General features: G+C 43.4%; 1 protein-coding gene across 1 annotated transcript in view; it reads left to right on the top strand.

Annotated features, from left to right (window-relative positions):
* The first annotated feature begins 5,114 nt into the window (after positions 1-5,114).
* FRRS1L (ferric chelate reductase 1 like) overlaps positions 5,115-22,171 on the top strand; it is a 33,715-nt gene continuing 16,658 nt past the window's right edge. Inside the window, exons 1-3 of the mRNA XM_030209326.1 lie at positions 5,115-5,304; positions 10,059-10,143; positions 19,874-20,012. Of these exons, the coding sequence (XP_030065186.1) occupies positions 5,115-5,304; positions 10,059-10,143; positions 19,874-20,012 (414 nt within the window). The remainder of the gene's footprint in view (positions 5,305-10,058; positions 10,144-19,873; positions 20,013-22,171) is intronic.

The following is a 22,171-nucleotide window of genomic DNA, read 5'->3' as shown; positions in this document are numbered from 1 at the left end:
GCTTCACAGGTGATGCTGTTTTCGTGGATAGATCGCATTTGCAGCTTCGGCACCCAGCTGGGAGATCGCGTGTTTGTTTCCTGCTGTGTGGTCCGCCGGAGATCGCATTTGTTTCCTGCAGTGTGGTCCGCCCTCGTCATGACGTTGTGACGCGAGGGCGGGGCACACGATGCTTCACAGTTCTGACTTCCAGTTTCCAGGCATGGGCAAACAGGATATTTCTGGCGCCTCACAGTTCCGGTTTTGAGGGGGATTTGAGGCTTCATTTAGAACGTTGGGGTTGCGAATTATGTCCGGAAGGGGTGTGGCGGAGGGCGGGTCCTGAGTGACAGTGAGTGGTGCATGAGTGAGAGTGAGTGTTGCTGACAGCCTACCCTCCAGTGTTTCCCTCCCACAGAGTGAGCTTCAAAATGTTCCAGGTGAGAATTATTATATAGGATTACCTTAATTGTGAAATGATCTTCCCCCATCACTCAGTGATTTAAAACTTTGTTAAAGACACATTTTTTTTCAGCCTAGCCTTCTCTTCTAGTGAATGACACTCATTTTCACGAATGTTCAGTCACTGGCTTCGGTGTGTGTGTGTGTGCGTGGGGGTCTGATTATATGGATATACTGCACAGAATTTAAGAGTGATTGTTATTTTGATATCTTTCCTATTTTATTATTGGCGTTCCTTTCTTATACTCTAATTTTCTTTTTAGATTTTGCACCGCTTAGATCTGTTTGTCAGCACAGGTGGTATAAAAAGTTTTAATAAACATAAATCTTTGAGCTGTTTATTCCTGTCTTTTAGGTCAGAACAGATATAATGGTCTCTTCCTTGTGAGCAATGGACTTCTTTGTGTGTGAAGGATGGATACTGGAGTTGTGAAGATAGCTTCATTTGTCAGTTGGTTTCTGTATATAGATGCACCAGTAGTCAGAGGTACTATCTAGATAATGCAGCTAAATATTGTTACAGAGCACCTCCACACTACCTGGATAGCACTAGGATGGTTCAAGGGCAGAGTGTGAGCATTCTGCCTACTCTGTGGATAGTCAACGATAGTTGCTATCCATATAGCTATGCGGATAATTTAACCTGCCTAGCTATCCAGCTAGTGGTTGAATATCACTGCTATTTGCAGAGCTGGCAGTGGTCTCCCCTGAATATGCATCTGTATCGTTCCTCACTATCTGGATAATGGTGCTGAATATATGATTTAAATGCCATGGCCAGAATTTAAATAATATGCTGGCCATGGCATTTGAATATTGGCCTGATCATTAATTAATATGAATGCCTGAACTGTGTCAAACCACCCACTAGGATTTATTTACCGCCTTTTTGAAGGAATTCTCTCAAAGCGGTGTACAGTAAGAATAAATCAAACATGATTAATAGACAATTACAGCAGTAAAAATATTCAAGTATCAATAAAAAGTATGGCGTGGAGGGGCATAATCGAACGCGAACGCTATGTCTGAGAACGGGTACGTGAAGGGGCGGGACAGACCGTATTTTTGAAAAAAATGGGCGCCCATCTTTTTTTTTTGATAATACGGTTTGTGCCGGGCAAATGCATCGGATGTGTGTGGATTTGAGCTGGGCAGTTTCGTTTTTCAGCGATAATGGAAACCGAAGGCGCCCAGCTCAAAAACGAACAAATCCAAGGCATTGGGTCATGGGAGGAGCCAGGATTCGTAGTGTAGTGGTCCCCCTCACATGCCAAGACACCAACCGGGCACCCTAGGGCCCACTTGTAACAATTTAAAATAAAAAGTCAAATACCTCCCAAGTCTATGGCTCCCTTCCTTTGGGTGCTGAGCCCTTCAAATCCCCCCCAAAACCCACTGCTCACAAATCTACACCATTACCATAGCCCTTGTGGCTGAAGGGGGGCACCTAGATGTGGGTACAGTGGGTTTTGGGGGCGGTTTGGAGCGCTCCCATTTACCACCACAAGTGTAACAGGTACGGGGGGGGGGGGGGGGGGATAGGCCTGGGTCCACCTGGGTGAAGTCCACTGCACCTACTAATAACTGCTCCAGGGACCTGCATACTGCTGTGATGGAGCTGGGTATGACATTTGAGGCTGGCATACAAGTTGGCAAAAAAAAGTTTTTAAAGTTCTTTTTTTTTGTAGGAGGGGGTTAGTGACCACTGAGGGAGTCAGGGGAGGTCATCCCCGATTCCCTCCGGTGGTCATCTGGGCAGTTGGGGCACTTTTGGGGGACTTGTTTGTGAGCAAAAAGGGTCCAGAAAAAGTGACCCAACTTCTCGCTAAAAATGCTTTTCTTTTTTCCATTATCGGCTGAGGGCGCCCATTTCTGCTCAGCTGATAACCATGCCCCAGTCCCGCCTTCACCATGCCTCTGACACGCCCCGTCAACTTTGTTTGTTCCCATGACAGATTGCAGTTGAAGGCGCCCAAAATCGGCTTTCGATTATACCGATTTGGGTGCCCACCAGAAAAAGGCGCCCATCTCCCGATTTGGGTCGAAATATGGGTGCCCATCACTTTCGAAAATAAGCCGCATACTCTACTGCTTACAATGTCAACACAATACATAATAGAACATTTTAATTGACAATGTAATGTATAAGCAAAGATGGAACATATAGGGCCTTATTTACTAAGCTGCACAGTAGACACGCTAACATTGTAGTGTGTGCTAACACTAGAGACACCCATAGGAATATATGGGTGTCTTTAGCATTAGCATGTGCTAATTTTTAGCGCATGCTAAAAAGTTAGCACACCTACAGCGCTGCTTAGTAAACAGGGTCCAAAAATAGGTAAAAGGAGTTAGAAAGTGTCACATAAGGTCGGAGAGATGGTTAAATATTATCTCAGCTAGAGTAGGAGTGGATGTCAACTAGATCTAGATCCACATGACAGGGTGATCCAGTCCTGGGTTTACCCCATTGCATGCAGGTACTTATAGTCTTGCTTTTCTTAGGGGCTGGAATGAGGAAAGCAGAACTATAAGTTCCTACGTGCAATAGGGTAAAACCAAGACTGCATCAACCCTTTCGGACGAATCTGGATCCATTTGGCAACCTTAGTCCACACAAACGTTTGCAAACACCAATGGAAATGAAATGGGCTGCCCAGCACCTTTTTGAAATACAGCATTCTTGGGTCAGGAGCAACTAGGAATCACTCCTACCCCTATACTCCCTGATAGGATAAACTGTAGAGGATAAGGCATGGACTGGGGATGCAGGAGAGATGATGCAAAGCCTGGGGTGAAAGATAGTTTTAAAATTTTCAGTCAAATGTATTTATTTATTTATTGATATATATTTTTTTGTTGGCCATTGGGAAAGGGTCTGAGACTGGCTTCCTGGAATGCAATTAGTCTATAAGGGCTGGCAGTCAATATTTTTGTTTATTTTTGAAAAATAGTGCAAACTGAAATAAAGCCACAACCCACCAATAAACTGAAAATAACAAAAATAATTAAAAAATGAACTCTGTTACATCTCTTACATTTTTTCCTTTTTCTTTTCTCAGCTGTTTTTAACTATAGTTATCTTTCCTGACACAGTTATCTGTCTAGTCTACTGTCCTTTTAATTGTCTCCTTTTAGGTTTTAAATCAGTTTTAGTTAGGCTCCTAATTGGCGTTGCTGGTCTTTAGGTTTCAGGCATGGTTCAGTGGGGGGGGGGGAGAGGGGGGATCTGTTGGGCGGGGGTTTATATTTTCTAATTTTCATGGATTGGAGCTGTAAGAGCCAAAGCCCCATCTGTGGCAGTTGTCTTTTATGCTGTCTATCTTGTCTTGCCGGAGTGTTTGGAAGTTCCTTGGGGGGATGGGTGGCTTAGGGATTTTATTCTTTGTACTTTTTCTTTTGTTATTTGTTGGAATTTAATCACAGGATTTCCAATAAATAAATGTTAGGAGGGGTGAGACAGGGGAAATATTGTTCAAAAATATTTGGTGATGGACTTTATTCTTTGTTTTTACTTTTTATGTTTTGCTCTTTGAAATTTTTGTATACCCAGATTGTTGGATGAGTTTATTATGAGGAGTCATCAATAAAAACATTAAAACATAATTGGCTCCTTTTACCGTTTACCACAATACATGCATCGCCTGAGACAAGCTGAAAGCAATGCTGCGGCCTTAGCAGGTTGGTAGAAAGCTCTCTCTTCCTATCCATTGGCAATGCTTGTTACTATGGCAACTGAACTTGAGCCTAAGAAGCAGGGAGCTGTCAAGTTACCCAATTACAGGAGGGAGATTTGAGGCTAGTCCTGGATTTCTGACTAGCCCATACTGAGGCATTATGGGCTTCTTTTCCAAAGCAGCGCTACTGATTTTCGGTGCAGCAAATGAGAGAGTTCATTCAATTCCAATGGGCTTCCTCTCATTTGCCCTATGAGCTGTCCTGCACTGATTTCAATGTGTGGACCAGTGCTTTCCAATCTTTTTGTGGCTGTGACTCCATGATTCTGACCAAATAAAATGATATGACCCCACCCCTACCCCAGAGGTGTAGAATAATGATGCCCCTATGGAAAGCCTATCTAGGTCATAACCCCAAATGTGGGTTCTGTAACCCCATTTGGGATCACAACCCACAGTTTGGGAAGCTCTGGTGTGGATTAAGAGCCTGGAGCACAGTTCAAAAAGCGCACTGGTCAAAAGTCTCCCTCTTGGAACTGGGTAACATGGCAGCTCTGCAGAAGCAAAACCCCAGTGTACTCCATTATTTTCACCTTATCATTTGCCATCATCACCTACAGAAATACAGGGGTGCTGCCTGTTATCACAACTTACCGACTCTGGGTTTTGTGGTTGTTTTTGTTTTGTTTGTTTACAGGACCATAGGTGCTAGAACTGAATTTAGGTCAGAAATGCACTCTTTGCCATGAGCACGTGATATCATGGAGAATTTGAGCAAGCCCTCCTCCCCTCTTTCTCATTTGAAATCAGCGACAGAATGATCTCCCTTCCCTCTTTTCATTTCCTGGGTATGGAGTAGGGGAGGCAGCGGAGAATTGATCATTGTCTTGAGCTGCACCGGATTGTTTCATTATAACGTGGAGCACATCAAGCGTTCTCTTTGTGCGCTTTCATTTCTCTGCCCTGGCTCTTTCTGTGGGGAGCAGCGTCTTAGGGATGCTGCAGTGCCTGGGCTGGGGAGCTTGGTTGCTGCTTGCAGGAATCACCACCAGCAGCCCCGCCGATGAGAGCACTGCCCGGGGCGGCCGCAGAGACCAGGGAGATCCGGCCCTGGATGAGCTGCACCAGGACACCTACGGCACCTTCGCCTCTGAGTTTTATGATCTCAGATACCTTTCGGAAGAAGGTCAGCAGCGGGGCACATGTAGCAATACAGCAGGAGATGCAGAGCCCGGGGGGGGGGGGGGATTGGCGGGGGGGGGGGGGGGGGGGGGGGGGAGATTAGTTGCACGTTACGGCTTTCTTACTTTCACATTCTCGCCTTTCCAGATGATCAGTTGTAAATCATAGAAAATGGTGTTTTGTCAATCCAAGCTTGGGTCATTAAGCATATTTTTAAAGGTGCAGCTTTAGATTCGATGCTTATGTACGATAACCGGAGGGTTGCATGCAGCAAGATTTGAAGAGTGATCTGATATAATAATAAATGGTTGGTTTTTTTTCTTTATTTTTTTTTTCTAAGACAGTAAAAATAACTAGTTCATTTTGAAAACAATCTTTCAGCTTGGGATGAAGGGGGGGAATTTGTTCATTTGGAGGGTATACAGATATTGTGAGTTTTTATCTTTTTGCAGGCCGGTGTGAAATCGCTTTTATTTCAGCACAAAGGCCAGCAGCTCCCTTGGAGAAAGAAAGAAAGAGAAAGACTGGACCGTTTTCAGCCACACACACCATTAGGCAGTTCGCCTTGCTTTTGGCATAGTCATATGGTGTGTGGGGGTGAAAACATGGATGATGATGAAGGAAGAAATCGCTTCTTAACAGTTAATCAACAGGACGCTGCCCTAAAATTGTGGTGTCCTTAATTATGGGGGTCTTTTACTTAGCTTAGCTCCAGTTAACTGCAGCAGGGCTCATAGGAATAAAATGGGCCCTGCTGCAGATAACTCAAGCTAAGCTTTAGTAAAAGACCCCCTATGTTATTGTTCCCTATTGCATTGCTGTTTCTGTCATTTAAGTAACAGTACACAATAGAGTGTGTGGTGAAAATTTAACAAGGCAGGAAGGCAAAGATGGTTTGCCAAAGGCCAAGAAATAGTTCAATTTAAGTAGCCCATGTCCCAACTGTGTTGTTAAACTTATAAAATGTTTTGAATTTTGATGAGATTTTGGATTGTTAGCTCTTGCCTTACTCAGTTGCAGCTCAGGGCCAGTTACATTCAGGTACTGTAGGTATTTTTCCCCGTCCCCCAAAGGGAGACATTCTCTCCCTAATCTGTTCCCCCTACCAAATAACTCAGAACTTGCTTTTTAACAAGTTTTCAAATAAGACTATTTTTTCTATTGCAGAGATTACTTTTTTTTTAACAATTCTCGGGGGTTAAATCATGTTCAGAACTCTTAACCTGATCTCTGCGACCCACATTTGAATTCCTGAATAATGGGAATAAAGTTGCAAGTTGTGATTTTTTAGTCTATCTCTGCTATAAAAGTCAGGGTCTGTATCCAATTTAGTAAACTCTAGTCAACTAGCCTTAATTCTTGCCTTCTGGCTAGTACAAATACACTTTTTCTAGAACCTGTTTTGTTTATAGTTTTTAAAAATGTGTAGTAATGATAAAGTCTGGCTCCAAACAAAGGGCCTCTTTTACTAAAGCATGCTAGCATTTTTAGCATGCACTAATATTTAGGGCATGCTAAACGTTAGCAACCTCAATAGGAATATGTGGACATCACTAACGTTTAGTGCACCCTTAATATTAGTGTGTGCTAAAAATGCTAGCGTGCTTTAGTAAAAGACCCCCCCCCCCCACAAAAGCGTATATCTTAAAGCAGAGAAACTCTCCACTACATTGAGGGCCCTATTTACTAAGCTGTTCTGTAGGCGTGCTAGCATTTTTATATGTGCGCTAATGCTAGAGACACCCATATATTCCTATGGTTCCCCCATTAACCTTGAAATAATAGGGTATCCTAATCCATGGCGATTACCAATTGACCCTTCTGAGAATAAAATACCATTACCATCAAGCAAACACTGTATATTCACACAGAAAGAAAACAAAACATTTGGCAGTGATCCGTCATATTACAGGATTTCCTATTTCAACCCATCAATAATAATGAACATTTCCAACTTAACCACATAGGCCATAAATGACCAAGCAATTAAACAGCATAACCCGAGAGAAGTCACCCCAACATCCCACAATAAAACTTCAAATATTACCAAACCCAGCCCTGTCAATGTCACACTGAGTCATTACGCTCATGGTCTGAAGTGTTGTTGGGTCAGAAAAGTAGTTGCTTCGTCCAGCTTGTCAAGTAATTTTATCTGGCCAATTTCACAGGGTAAAACAGGGCAAATTTGATGCATCTGTCAAACACTGCTGCACCTGCACTGTGGCAGAGTAATCTTGGAAGCATAATATTTTCTTATTCTGGTATGTTAGGTTTTTCCCAGAGTGGATGGCACTCAGAACTGCCTGCTTAGGTGCAAAATTTTAATACCTTAAGAATAACAAGTCTGGGGCACCTCTCTCCCCCCCCCCCCCCCCATTCCCCCCACTCTTGCCTCTTCTGGCCCAATTTATGAGCTCTCTTCACGTAAAAAGGCCTCGCATGTTCTCCCAGGTGCAGCTCTCGAGGCAACCAGGCCTGCAGGAATCCTCAGAGCTCTCCCTCCAACAGTGACTCTGGGAGCCCAACCAGACACAAATTGTTTTCTAAATTGTCGAGTTTATGCTCAAGCACCAAGACTTTTTTTGCAAGGCCTCATGCGACTCCACCAAAGTGCGGGCCTGGTTCTCCAAAGAGCCCATGTTCCGCTGGTTCTCGGTAAGCTCCAATTCTACTGTGTCAATGCGGTCATGAGCCTCCTCCTCTCTGCTGTATATCTGCTGCTGCTTTTCATCAAGTGCAGCCTCCACCACTACAGTGATCTCGGCCACTATCTCCGAGGTTCATGTAGAGCTCACCGTTATGCCGGGAGGACTAATCACAGGCGCCAACTTGGATGCCATTCTCGGTGTCTCCCGAATTCGTCTGCTCTGCTGGTTTTTGGTGTCTTAGTGACCTGGACCCTGAGTACAGCCCAACATACACAGCTTCAGATTTTTCCCCTTGGGTCAAAAACGAACAGCAGGAACTGCGGAAAATAGCCGCTATGTACAGATTTATTAGAGGGTGTACAGGAGCTCAGTCCTTCAGCTGCTGCTCCATACCACAGTATCACGTGACCTCCAAGTGGCTTTTTAAAAATGAAATTACCCTCCTAAGGGTAATTTTCAAAAGCCATGTACCTGGGCAAAAGGGCTTTCTGGAAATTTCCCAGCCTCCCTGTGGGTCAGCCTGTACTATGCATGCAATAACATACATTAGCTCTCTTTGAGTGGAGACAAGGCATTTTCAGTGGCAGGGAATTTAACTACAGCCATAGTTTTGCATTTTCATAACAACATAGATTATTTCAGTGGATGATGTGCCACAAAAAAGGCAGGTGCAAATCTGTAAGCACTTTTTCTCTAAGCAGTTTTCAAAGGGAAAATTCACAGTTACTTTCCTTTAAGAGCTAGTGTGACATACTCAGGTAAAAGTACATGTGTACTTTGAAGCCTCCACATAGTTAAGTCATGCGAACCCCATTTTCAATACAATACAATATAATTTCTTCTATTGCGCAACTATCCAATTATAGTCTTATGTGGAGTACAAAAATAAAGTAGCTAGCTATTGCTAGGCAGTATAATCAAATTCAGAAAAAGACCATTATAAAACATTTTCTAAGTTATAACAGAATGCATGACAGAAATTCCGGCTAGAACATTCTAACCAATATATTTATTTAAAAAGATAGGACTTCAGCTGTTTACAAAATGACATGTAAGTGCCTAATTACCTCAGTTCTAATGGTAAACTATTCCATTCTCTTGCTGCTTAATATTGAAAATGTCAATAGAAGAATTTTTTGGAGGTTGATTATTATTATATTTTCCTACCCCTAAGGAAGCAAGATACAAAAAGCCTCATTTTTCCAGCTAGAGGACATTCACTATGGGGGTAAAAGTCAAGATGCCCATTATGTTCCTATGGGCGTCTCGGCATTTATCGCCAGCTGATTTCTACTGAGAGCAAAAAACACTACCAAGGCTTAGTAACAGACCCCCTAAGTGAGTCATATAAGGTGATGCTAAGATGTATCTTAAAAGCAAGAGTACATAGTTTAAAAGTGGCTCTGGCTTCAACTGGCAGCTAATAAAGATTTTGCAGCAATAGGATGTTTAGGTCAGAAAAGGAGCATTCAGAATTTATGGGTATTTTACAAAAGGCTTATTGAATTCATAGCCTTTTGTAAAATAAGTATAAGGACAGGTAAGAGAGCATGTGTATTTGCTGCCATCTACAGTGGGAACATTTTCCAAATATGTATGTGCATTAAAAGAGGAGATTCACTGGGGGAGTCTCACATGTAAGCAGCAGGACTTACATGTGTGACTACCGCAAAACCCACATGCTAGAGTTTGTAGAACTACACATATAAGAAGGGCCAATTAAGGAGCCAAGTTTTAATCCTCAAATTGAGAACCGCAATTGCCTCATCCCTCACCTCTCAAAAGCCCAGCTGATTCAGAGGAAGTAGAAATGCTGACTGGGAAATGTTTGGAAATGTGTATATTCCACTGTTAAAATATAGATGTATTTCTCATGTTACAAACCCGCCCACACTATACCCAGACCCTACACCCTTGAAATCGCTATGTGCTGTGGCTATATATATGTAAGTAGTGGGTGTTTTTTAAGTGGATAAACACTGCCTAATCCCTCTAAAATGACCTCCTTTGTGTTGCAATCATACTTCATAACACCTCCTGAAATGATGCTCATTCATTAGAGGCAAAAGAAATGTTCCTAGAGGCATTGAATTGTATTCTCATTGTGCAGGTTACCCTTTCCCTACTGCTCCCCCTGTGGATCCATTTGCAAAAATACGTGTTGATGACTGTGGAAAAACCAAAGGCTGCTTTAGGTGAGTATGATGTGAACCTGAATCTCATCACTCATATATATGTATCTTCTCAGGTCTGGGCTCATGAATTTATAAGTACATAAGTGTTTCCATGTTGGGACAGACCAAAGGTCCATCAAGCCCAGTATCCTGTTTCCAATAGTTGTCAATCTAGGTCACAAGTACCTGGCAAGATCCCAAAACAGTACAATACATTTTATGCTGCTTATCCTAGAAATATAACAAAATGTTTAAACACACATGAATACAAGTGTATTGCTTCTTCAGCTTATTGAGAGTGGAGTAGTCTCATATGTAACACACGATAAAGATTATTTGATTTTACACCCACTGACTGGGTGTATTATCTGTGTGTATTGTCTAATCATTGACTGAACCTCCACCACCCTTTGCTAATCTTATATATAAAGATATATTTCTGTTTGTCAATATGCTAACATCTAATTTTATGTAGCACTTAGCTTGAACAAGTTGGTGCTCTTAAAACCCCGACAGGTCCCCGTTTCGTGGTTACTTTCTCAAGGGGGAGTCACCAGTTCAAGTAACAGTCTCAAGTGCAACTGCAGCATTGAGAGGTTGCACTTGAGACTGTTACTTGAACTGGTGACTCCCCCTTGAGAAAGTAACCACGAAACGGGAACCTGTCGGGGTTTTAAGAGCACCAACTTGTTCAAGCTAAGTGCTACATAAAATTAGATGTTAGCATATTGACAAACAGAAATATATCTTTATATATAAGATTAGCAAAGGGTGGTGGAGGTTCAGTCAATGATTAGACAATACACACAGATAATACACCCAGTCAGTGGGTGTAAAATCAAATAATCTTTATCGTGTGTTACATATGAGACTACTCCACTCTCAATAAGCTGAAGAAGCAATACACTTGTATTCATGTGTGTTTAAACATTTTGTTATATTTTGATGCTCGACAGAGCACAGGCACAATTGTTTGTTTTGTCAATTACATTGATTATCCTAGAAATAAGCAGTGGATTTCCCAAGTCAATTTTAATAATTGCTTATGGACTTTTCTTTTAGGAAGATATCCAAACCTTTTATAAACCCCACTAAGCTAACTGCTTTTACCACATTCTCTGGCAATGAATTCCGAGTTTAATTACATGTTGAGTGAAGAAACATTTTTTTCGATTTGTTTTAAATTACTACTTTGTAGCTTCATTGTGTGCCCCCTAGTCCTAGTATGTTTGGAAAGAATCAACAAGTGATTCACATCTACTATCACAGTATTTATATTTATTCATCTATATATTTTTTTTAATGGGGGGGGGGGGTGATCTATTTCATCATGTTTGACATTAATCAGAAAGATCTGTTGATAGACTGTATTTCTCAATGTATTGCTATTTGTTTTCAAAGCCAAAATGATTTACAATCAAGAAACATCATTATATACAGTAATGTGGATACCATTCTCATTCAATTCCACCCCATTTCTTATCCAACATAAACATGCAATATAATCCCATTACCCCTTCACCCATCACCCAGTTACCTTCCAGTGTCATGTCTCTGTGAAGTTCTATCCAAGTAATCATGTGTTAATTAATTTCTTGAGTTATAGATAGTCTACTCTAGGCATTCTCTAACCCATCCGGTAAAAGATTCCAAATAACTGGTGCAGTTACAGGGAGTGTATTCCCTCCCTCCATTCTTCCCAGTATAATTAACAGCCCCTTCTTCACAGACAGTAAGGTATGATTGGGCTTGTACACAGTGGTGTACTGACTGGGAGGAGTGGGGAGATTGGGAAGGGGCCATGGTTTCAGAGCACTAGGCCGAGGGCGGTGCTAAAGAGGAGCTGGAAGGTCAAAAATCAAAAGTATGGGGCCTGTGTGTTGTGGTGTGTTTTGGAGGGAAGGTACAAATCTAAAAATTGGTCCTGGGTACTGGAGAACATTGGTTAAAAGGTAAAGTCTGCATTTTTGTGGATGATACTAAGATTTATAACAGAGTGGACACCCCGGAGGGAGTGGAAAACATGAAAAAGGATCTGCAGAAGCTAGAAGAATGGTCTTATGGTTTGGCAATTAAAATTCAATGCGAAGAAATGCAAAGTGATGCACTTAGGGAGTAGAAATCCACGGGAGACGTATGTGTTAGTCTGATATGTACAGACGGAGAGAGAGATCTTGGGGTGATAGTATCTGAGGATCTGAAGACGATGAAACAGTGTGACAAGGAGGTGGTCGTAGCTAGAAGGTTGCTAGGCTGTATAGAGAAAGGTGTGACCAGCAGAAGAAAAGAGGTTTTAATGCCCCTGTATATCTCATTGGTGAGGCCCCACCTGGAGTATTGTGTTCAGTTTTGGAGGCCGTATCTTGCTAAGGATGTAAAAAGAATTGAAGCGGTGCAAAGAAAAGCTACAAGAATGGTATGGGATTTGCGTTACAAGACGTATGAGGAGAGACTTGCTGACCTCAGCATGCATACCCTGGAGGAAAGGAGAAACAGGGGTGATATGATCAGTGTGTTTTTTCTAGAAAAAAAGGTGCCGGTACTCAAATGCCTGGCCACCCTTCAGAGGTGGCGTAATCACTGAGGAACCCACCCCACAGTAGCCAGGCCCCCTACAACCAGTCACAGAATCTATGACAAGGCAAAATTGGTGTGTAGAGCCTGAGCTCTTTCATTAAAACTTGTGGACCATGGGTCAATTTTAGCAGACAATGGAAAAGGTGCGGTACTCAGTACCCCCAAGTACCCCCTCAAAAAAAGCCATGGTTATGATACAGACGTTCAAATATTTCAAAGATATTAATCCGCAAATGAACCTTTTCCGTAGATGGGAAGGCGGTAGAACTAGAGGACATGAAATGAGATTGAAGGGGGGCAGACTCAAGAAAAATGTCAGAAAGTATTTTTTCATGGAGAGAGTGGTGGATACTTGGAATGCCCTCCCGCGGAAGGTGGTGGAGATGAAAACAGTAACGGAATTCAAAAATGCGTGGGATAAACATAAAGGAATCCTATTCGGAAGGAATGGATCCTCAGAAGCTTAGCGAAGATTGGGTGGCAGAGCCGGTGGTGGGAGGCGGGGCTAGTGGTTAGGAAGCGGGGCTAGTGTTGGGCAGACTTCTACGGTTGTGCCCTGAAATGGCAGATACAAATCAAGGTCGAGTATACACATAAAGTAGCATATATGAGTTTATCTTGTTGGGTAGACTGGATGGACCGTGCAGGTCTTTCTCTGCCGTCATCTACTATGTTACTAGCCTGCTTATTTTTGAATGAGAAGGCTGGCCATCTTCCGACACAAATCGGGAGATGGCAGGCCATCTCCTAAAGCTGGTCAAATCGGTATAATCGAAAGCCGATTTTGGCCGGCTTCAACTGCTTTCTGTCGCAGGGCCGGCCAAAATTCAAGGGGGCGTGTTGGCAGGGTAGCGAAGGTGGGACGGGGGCGTGGTTAAGAGATGGCCGGCTTCGGCTGATAATGGAAAAAAGAAAGCCCTGACGAGCATTTGGCCAACTTTACTTGGTCCCTTTTTGTTCACGACCAAGCCTTAAAAAGGTGCCCCAACTGACCAGATGACCACTGGAGGGAATGGGGGATGACCTCCCCTTACTCCCCCAGTGGTCACCAACCCCCTCCCATCCAAAAAAAATATAGAAAACATTTTTTGCCAGCCTCTATGCTAGCCTCAAATGTCATGCCCAGCTCCATGTCATCAGTATGCAGGTCCCTGGAGCAGTTTTAGTGGGTGCAGTGCACTTCAGGCAGGCGGAACCAGGCCCACCTCCACCCCCCACCTGTTACACTTGTGGTGGTAAATGGGAGCCCTCAAAAAAAAACCCCAAACCCACTGTACCCACATGTAGGTGCCCCCCTTCATCCCTAAGGGCTATGGTAGTGTTGTACAGTCGTGGGTAGTGGGTTTTGGGGGGATTTGGGGGGATTTGGGGGGCTCAGCATACAAGGTAAGGGAGCTGTGTTCCTGGGATCATTTTGTGAAGTTCACTGCAGTGCCCTCTAGGGTGCCCGGTTGGTGTACTGGCATGTGAGGGGGACCAGTGCACTACAAATGCTGGCTCCTCCCATGACCAAATGCCGTGGATTTGGCCGGGTTTGAGATGGCTGCTATTAGTTTCCATTATCGGTGAAAACCAATGGCGGCCATATCTAAGAGATTTGGCTGGCCCCGACCATATTATCAAGACGAAAGATGGCTGGCCATCTTGTTTTGATAATACAGTCAGGTACGCCACTTGATGGGGCCGGTGTTAGAGATGGCCGGCCCCATTCGGTTATGGCCCTCCACGTTACTTGTACAGCTCTCACCAAGCACGTAAGGAATTCAGTGCTTGACCATATAAGGCCTTAAAGGGAAACAGTGTCATCTTAAATTGCACCTGGTAAAATACCGAAAGCCAGGGCAGTGAGTTCAGTATAGGTGATATGTTCACTTCACTGGAATCCCCCCTTTCACTTTTGTGATAATCCTGTGTAGATACTGTTACTGTAGTCTAAATTTGAAAGAGCATGTGCTTGTGCCAGGCTCACTAGACCTGTCTGGAATAAATATGGGTGTAGATGTAGCATCATTTTGAGTTTCAAAAATGATTCGGGTTTCCCATTTTGAGCACATTTATTTTATTTATTTTTATTTTATTGCATTTGTATCCCACATTTTCCCACTTATTTGCGGGCTCAGTGTGGCTTACAATACATTGTGAATGATGGAAATACAATGTGTTACAGTACAATTATGGGTTACATTATGAGGAGTTGTGGGAAGACAAAGTCAAGTCAAAATAACATTTGTAGCATAGAAAATATGGAATGTTACAATGGGGAAAAGATAGGGCGATAGAACAATAGCACGAAAACCTTAAGGTATAGCAATTTTATATGTGGGTGGAGTGTTCGGGGTAAGAGAATTTAGAAGAAAGTGTGTTGGTGCATTTCTGTTAGTGTGTATGGACTTCATGTGTTTTGATCCTTGCAATAACTTTTCTCAAAGAGATAAGTCTTTAATCATTTGCGGAAGTCGGTTAGTTCGTAGATCGTTTTCAGGTTGCGTGGTAGTGTGTTCCAGAGTTGCGTGCTCATATAAGAGAAGGTTGATGCATGTAGTACTTTGTATTTTATGCCTTTGCAGTTAGGGAAGTGGAGATTGAGGAAAGTTCGGGATGATCTTTTAGCGTTTCTGGGTGGTAGGTCTATTAAATCAGACATGTATGCAGGGGCTTCACCGTGGATAACTTTGTGGACTAAGGTGCATACTTTAAAGGTGATACGTTCCTTGAGTGGGAGCCAGTGCAGCTTCTCACGTAAGGGTTTTGCACTTTCGTATTTTGGTTTTCCGAAGATGAGTCTGGCTGCTGTATTCTGGGCTGTTTGAAGTTTTCTCAGTATTTGTTCTTTGCAGCCTGCGTATAATGAGTTACAGTAGTCCAGATGACTGAGTACGAGTGATTGCACTAGGCTGTGGAAGACGGATCTCGGAAAGAATGGTCTTATTCTTTTCAGTTTCCACATGGAGTAGAACATCTTTTTGGTTGTGTTGTTTGCATGAGTCTCAAGTGTTAGGTGGCGGTCGATTGTGACTCCTAGGATTTTTAAAGTTTCGGAGATTGGCAGTTGTAGTTTAGGTGTGTTGATTTCGGTATATTTATTCGTGTTGTATTGGGAGGTAAGTATGAGGCATTGAGTTTTTTCTGCATTTAGTTTCAATCGGAATGCATCTGCCCAGGTATTCATGATGTGTAGACTCTGGTTGATTTTGTTGGAGATTTCGTTGATGTCTTGTTTGAAAGGAATATATATCGTTACATCATCTGCGTATTTGTAAGGGTGAAGGTTGTAATTTGATAGAAATTTTGCCAAGGGAATCATCATTAGGTTGAAAATAGTTGGTGAGAGGGGAGATCCTTGCGGTACTCCACATTCAGGTGTCCATGCAGCAGACGAATTTGATGTGACTTGATATGAGCTCAAGGTTAGGAATCCCTTGAACCAGTTTAGGACATTGCCTCCGATGCCAAAATATTCAAGTATGTGTAATAGAATTCCATGGTCAACCATATCAAAGGCACTTGACATGTCAAATTGTAGGAGGAGTATGTTGGTGCCTGTAGCAATCATTTGTTTGAATTTGGTCATAAGGGTGATTAGTACTGTTTCTGTGCTGTGATTTGACCGGAATCCTGATTGCGCATCATGCAGTATTGAGAACTTGTTGAGATAATTTGTGAGTTGTTTGGTTACCATCCCTTCAGTTATTTTGGTTATTAGTGGAATAGATGCTACTGGTCTGTAGTTAGTTATTTCGCTTGCGTTTTTCTTTGTGTCTTTGGGTATTAGGGTAAGTAAAATTTTTCCTTTTTCCTTTGGGAAAAGTCCGTTTTGTAGCATGAAATTCACGTGGTTCATTAGGTCTGTTATGAATTGTTGAGGAGCTGATTTCATGATGTTGTTTGGGCAGATATCTAGTTTGCAATGGGATTTGGCGAATCTTTTGAGCGTTTTAGAGATGAGGTCCTCTGACAGTAGTTCGAATTCGGTCCAGATCCTGTCTGCTGGGTATATTCCGTCTTCTGGGTCTAGACAGTCTAGGAGTGTGGCGTATTCAGAATTACATTGGCCACCTGTTGTATGGAGACTGAAATTATAAATTTTAACTCTAATCCATCAGGCACTGAGTGGTGATGCTCCTTGGTATCCAAATACTGCTTTGTTTATCTATATACCACACACAAGGCAGTCCTATCTTTGCCTGCTTAGCTATGTGGGTGCTGGCATTGAATATCAGTTGGCACTCGCCTAACTTTTCTGTTGGCGGCTGACCCTAGATATTTAAAGCTAGTGTCTGGACATGGCCTGGTAATTTTGCTCATTGCTTTCAGCTGCTTAAAAACTGCTGACTGGTGAGAGACTGGGCATCCAAATGGCAGATGACATTTAGGGAAGCAATTTTCTATTGCCTGCCTACTATAAGTGCAAAATGTACAGCTACTTTTCTACCTGTGTATCTCATAGCTAATTTTCAAAGGGAAACTACTGGTCCTTCCCTTAAATTCCCTTTTTCAACTTCTAATGAGGATAAATAGGGGTATGGGGGACTTCAGGAGTGGGGAGGGACATTAGAACCCCTTTAGTCCTCTTGGTGGGGGTCTCCAGTAGGGGATCCTCTCTTCAATTAACTCTGCAGCAGCCCTTTTTGGACCTGGGTGGGGGGAGGGTGTTTGAACCACAGACTGCCCTTTATAGACCAAGGAGGATCACTTCAGCCCACAGATGGCCTTTTATGGGGGTGTAGACAGGACCAAGAAATTGATAAGCACAATAGTAATTTTTTTCTGTAGAGAGCATTAGTTGGCTCACTATTCCTTTAGTTACCAGAAATCACAGTAAGCTATTTTAATTTTCACAAGCTGCTTGGCATTCATCAAAATATTTTTGTGTTATAGGACAGACTTACATCAGCGGTAATATAAGAGTCTGCATTGTCTTTTAAACATATTAAAGCATTATTTCAGGTGTTTCATGCAGGTTAATACATTGATATTCTTTAGCAAGTAGTCCCCTTGAAGGATATGGCTCTCATTTTACAAGCCATATTCAAATTTGATATGTGTATAAACCGGCATAAACATCTAAATCCCCAAGCCGGGATGTGCACATATTTAACCCAGTATCAAGTGAATTCCCACCAGGACAGTTCCCACCCACCAATTCCCCCCAAGACAATGCCCACCTAGGACAATTCCCCCTGGGACAATTCCCACTTAAGGAGACAATTCCCACCAAGGACCCCCCTCCCAGGACATTTCCCACCTTCCTAACATGTAGCTTCTTTCTGGTGTCGGGTCCCATGAGTCCTGGTTGTGCTTTTTTTTTTCTGGTCGTAGTATTTTTATTAAATTTAATAGAGAATAACAGAAGACAATTCAGTGTAACAGTACAACAGCATACAAATTGCAAAAATCATGTAAAGGACAGAAGAGAGAAAGGGATGTGTAAAAGATAATGTTGGGGGGTGTTTGAGGGTGTACTGGCCTCCCAAACGATGTGGAAGAGAAAAGGGAGAGAGATTATTTGTCCTAGTGTGTTTTTTGGGTTATGGGTGGGAATTGTCCTCCCTGGTGGGAATTGGTTCAGTGACAATTGTCCAGATGGGAATTGGTGGGTGGGAACTGTCTGGTGGGAACTGTCCAGCTGGGAACTGACCTAGAACCATTTAATCCAAGTGCATGCAAATGGCAAGGGGGCATGGGCTGGGCATGTTTTGGGCAGAACAAGTTCATAGACATTTAATTCCCATTTCAGAAGTAAACTAAATGCCTACTAAAAGATCAGGGCTTTTTATGTGCCGGTACATGCTGGTACAGTGTACTGGCCCTTTTTAAAAACTTTGCCCGCTCATCCCCCCTCTTGCCCACGGTCATTGCTGCTTTTCCCAATGAGCAGCAGCAGCGGGCAAAGCAAGGAGTAGCAACAGAGCCGTTGAGAGGGGGGGCAGGGGGGACAAAATTCCTCGGGCCCTGGTCTCACCCGCCTGCTCTCGGCTCTGTCAACAGACTCTCTCCGTCCGGGCCCCCTGCATTCAAATCGATTTGGCAGCGCCTCACCTCTGTGTGAAAGCACAGCGGCAGATCATCTCCCTTCGGGCCTTTCCTCCCTATGTGCCGCTCTCGTCTGATGTAACTTCCTGTTTCCGCGAGGGTGGGACACAGGGAGGGAAGGCCTGAAGGGAGGCGATCTGCCGCTGCGCTTTCACACGAAGGTGAGGCGCTGCCGAATTGATTTGAATGCAGGGGGCCTGGTGGCGGATGGAGAGGGGTTGTCGACGGGGCTGGGTGTGGGCGGGTGGAGACTGGGGACTGTGGCGCTGGTGGCCTGAGTAGCGATTGGGGGGGCGGTGCCGGCGGCCTCGGGGGGGGGGGGGCGGCCTTGCTCCGGGCCCGGCTAAGTCTCTCGGTGGCCCTGAGTAGTAGGTGTGGGGCTAGGATACATGCTGTCCGGCTCTGCAGATCCCCTGCCCTGGAATAAGAAGTTAACATCAGAGGGGCAGGGGATCAGCAGAGGCAAGAGTGTGCATCTGAGCACTGAGGCCCGCACCTTTTACTCCTTGATTTGCCCACCACTGCTGCTCATTGGGAGAAGCAGCAGCAGCCGCAGGAGAGATACTGGATGGGAAAGAGAAGGCAAGGGGAGATGCTAGATGACAGAAAGGGAGCAAGGGGAGATATGCAGGATGGGGAGAGAGGGAGCAAGGGAAGATGTTGAGTGGGAGAGAAGGGGGCAAGGGGAGACAGATGCCGGATGGAGAGAGAGGGGCAAGGGGAGATGATGGATGGGGAGAGAGGGAGCAAGGGGAGAGATGCTGGATGGGGACACCTATATCTCTTTATAAAATATGCACTTTTATTTATAGACTACCAGTTATAACATTACCCTCATTCTATCAGGTCAGCATTATCAATGTACAGTGCCCTGCGAACCTGGTTCAGTCTGCATGTGCTAATGCCTTTGTCCCACATAAATGGGCTCATGCGCAGCAAAAGACTGAATTTACTAATGTGATTTTTCCTTTACCAGAACACCTATCTATGTGGGACATAGGTGCTGATATCTGAGGATTGAATCAAAATCTATACAATATCCATTGAGACTAACAGATATGGGGTATAATACTTGATGATAAAAAGTTATCGTGGCTTTTTACAGCAGGAGACCTTAGGATATGCCTAACTTTTATTTTAGGTATGGTAAACCTGGATGTAATGCGGAAACCTGCGACTATTTTCTAAGTTATCGAAGAATAGGGGCTGATGTTGAATTTGAGCTAAGTGCTGACACCGACGGCTGGGTAGCAGTTGGCTATTCCTCTGATAAGAAAATGGTAAGATAAACCAATTTTAATGATGGTTGTACATAATGTATTTAGCTCACATATGTTTCTTTTTTTCAATAAATTTTTATTAATCCCCTAATGCATACCTTTATAGCATGAATACACAACATTATAACACATAGGATAGAGAGTTTTCCCATTTTCACCCAATTAACAAACAGCTACTACCAGCAACTGAATATATCACCTTTGCTGATTTGTTATCCTCAAACTGAAATTGTATGGTAAGGAAAAGGATAGCAGAAAGCCTGCCAGGAATTGGGAGAGATTCCCTGCTTCTGTGAGAATGACAAGTTGGCTGAGGAACTGGAAGAGGATCCCTAACGTTTCCAGCAGCAATTCCTGTAAGGAAAGGGGGAAGGAGGAACTCAGTGTGCCCATAGAGCCTGTGTTGTGCAGACCTGATACAGCAGATTTCCCGAGGCAGAGGAAGTGGAACCTGGGGAGGGAGAGAGGGAGATTCATGGAGGTTTTATGACAGCAGATGGTATGATGTCAAAAAGTTGAAGCTGGCCCTCCTGCACAGCCGCCATATTGGAGACACCAAAACAAACTATCCGCTGCCCCATCCTTGTAAGTAGCATTTTAATTTCATCTCAGCTACAGAAACATGCCGGTTTGTGCAGCATATGGATGTACACAGTGGAACCGTCAGAACGGAATAACCTTTCATCTGTTAGAGTAGTAATTGCTCCTAAATTGTAAGGGACACCCTAGCAAGTGTTGTATTTGTGCAGAGATGTTTTCACCTAGTAAAAGGCCACCAAAATAGAGATGATGTTATGAGAATCATGTGCTCAACATTCAGAGTTTTTATTTTAAACTACAAAGGTTTTTTTTAACCTTACTTAGGTTGAAACCTGGGAGCATTTAAAATCTTTTTTTTTCCTGTGCCTAGATCAAAAGAGAAAGATGGTATGTGGGAATATGCTCCTTTTTTGTGGAATGCAGTGGTATATTATAAAAATGCACTTGATATTTTTTATTACTGCTATTTAAAAGAGAGGTATTGAATGAGAGAAGAGCTATCTTTATGCAGAAGTCTAGAATTAGTCTAAATGTGCCAGTTCTGTTGTATATATTTAAGTCTGTTTGGATGTAAATGCAAGCAGTACATTATTAGCCGCTAAGGGCCAGATTCTATATATGGCACCTAGATTTCTGCATGGAAATACTCACATAACTTAATTAGCATGACAAGCCAATCAGCATTTTTAACAGCACTTAACAAGCAATAATAAGCACTAATTGGCAATTACCAGAATTTATGCATGTAAATCGCTAACCAGCTTATAATCGAACGAGAAAAACGCCCAAGTTCCGACCTAAATCGGGAGATGGACGTTTATCTCACAAAAACGAATAAAGCGGTATAATCGAAAGCCGATTTTTGGGCGTTTTCAACTGCACTCCGTCGCGGATGCGGACAAAGTTTATGGGGGCGTGTCAGAGGTGTGGCGAAGGCGGAACTGGGACGTGGTTATCTGCCAAACAAAGATGGGCGCATTTCAGCGATAATGGGAAGAAAGTATGCGTTTTTAGCTAGAATTTAGGACACTTTTCCTGGACCCTGTTTTTTCACGAATAAGGCCCCAAAAAATGCCCTAAATGACCAGATGACCACTGGAGGGAATCGGGGATGACCTCCCCTGACTCCCCCAGTGGTACCTAACCCCCTCCCACCACAAAAAAATGATGTTTCACACATTTTTATTTTCACCCTCAAATGTCATACCCAGCTCCCTGGCAGCAGTATGCAGGTCACTGGAGGAGTTGTTAGGGGGTGCAGTGGACTTCAGGCAGGTGGACCCAGGCCCATCCCCCCCTACCTGTTACAATTGTGCTGCTTAATGCTTATTAGTCGTCCAACCCCCCCAAACCCACTGTACCCACATGTAGGTGCCCCCCTTCACCCCTTAGGGCTATAGTAATGGTGTAGACTTGTGGGCAGTGGGTTTTGAGGGGGATTTGGGGGGCTCAACACACAAGGGAAGGGTGCTATGCACCTGGGAGCTCTTTGACCTTTTTTTTTGTTTTTGTAAAAGTGCCCCCTAGGGTGCCCGATTGATGTCCTGGCATGTGAGGGGGACCAGTGCACTACGAATCCTGGCCCCTCCCACGAATAAATGTCTTGGATTTATTCGTTT

This window comes from Microcaecilia unicolor, chromosome 1 (assembly GCF_901765095.1).
Source record: "Microcaecilia unicolor chromosome 1, aMicUni1.1, whole genome shotgun sequence".
Taxonomy (NCBI): domain Eukaryota; kingdom Metazoa; phylum Chordata; class Amphibia; order Gymnophiona; family Siphonopidae; genus Microcaecilia; species Microcaecilia unicolor.
Note: the sequence above shows the minus strand (reverse complement) of the source record. Positions and strands in the feature narration are given on the sequence as shown.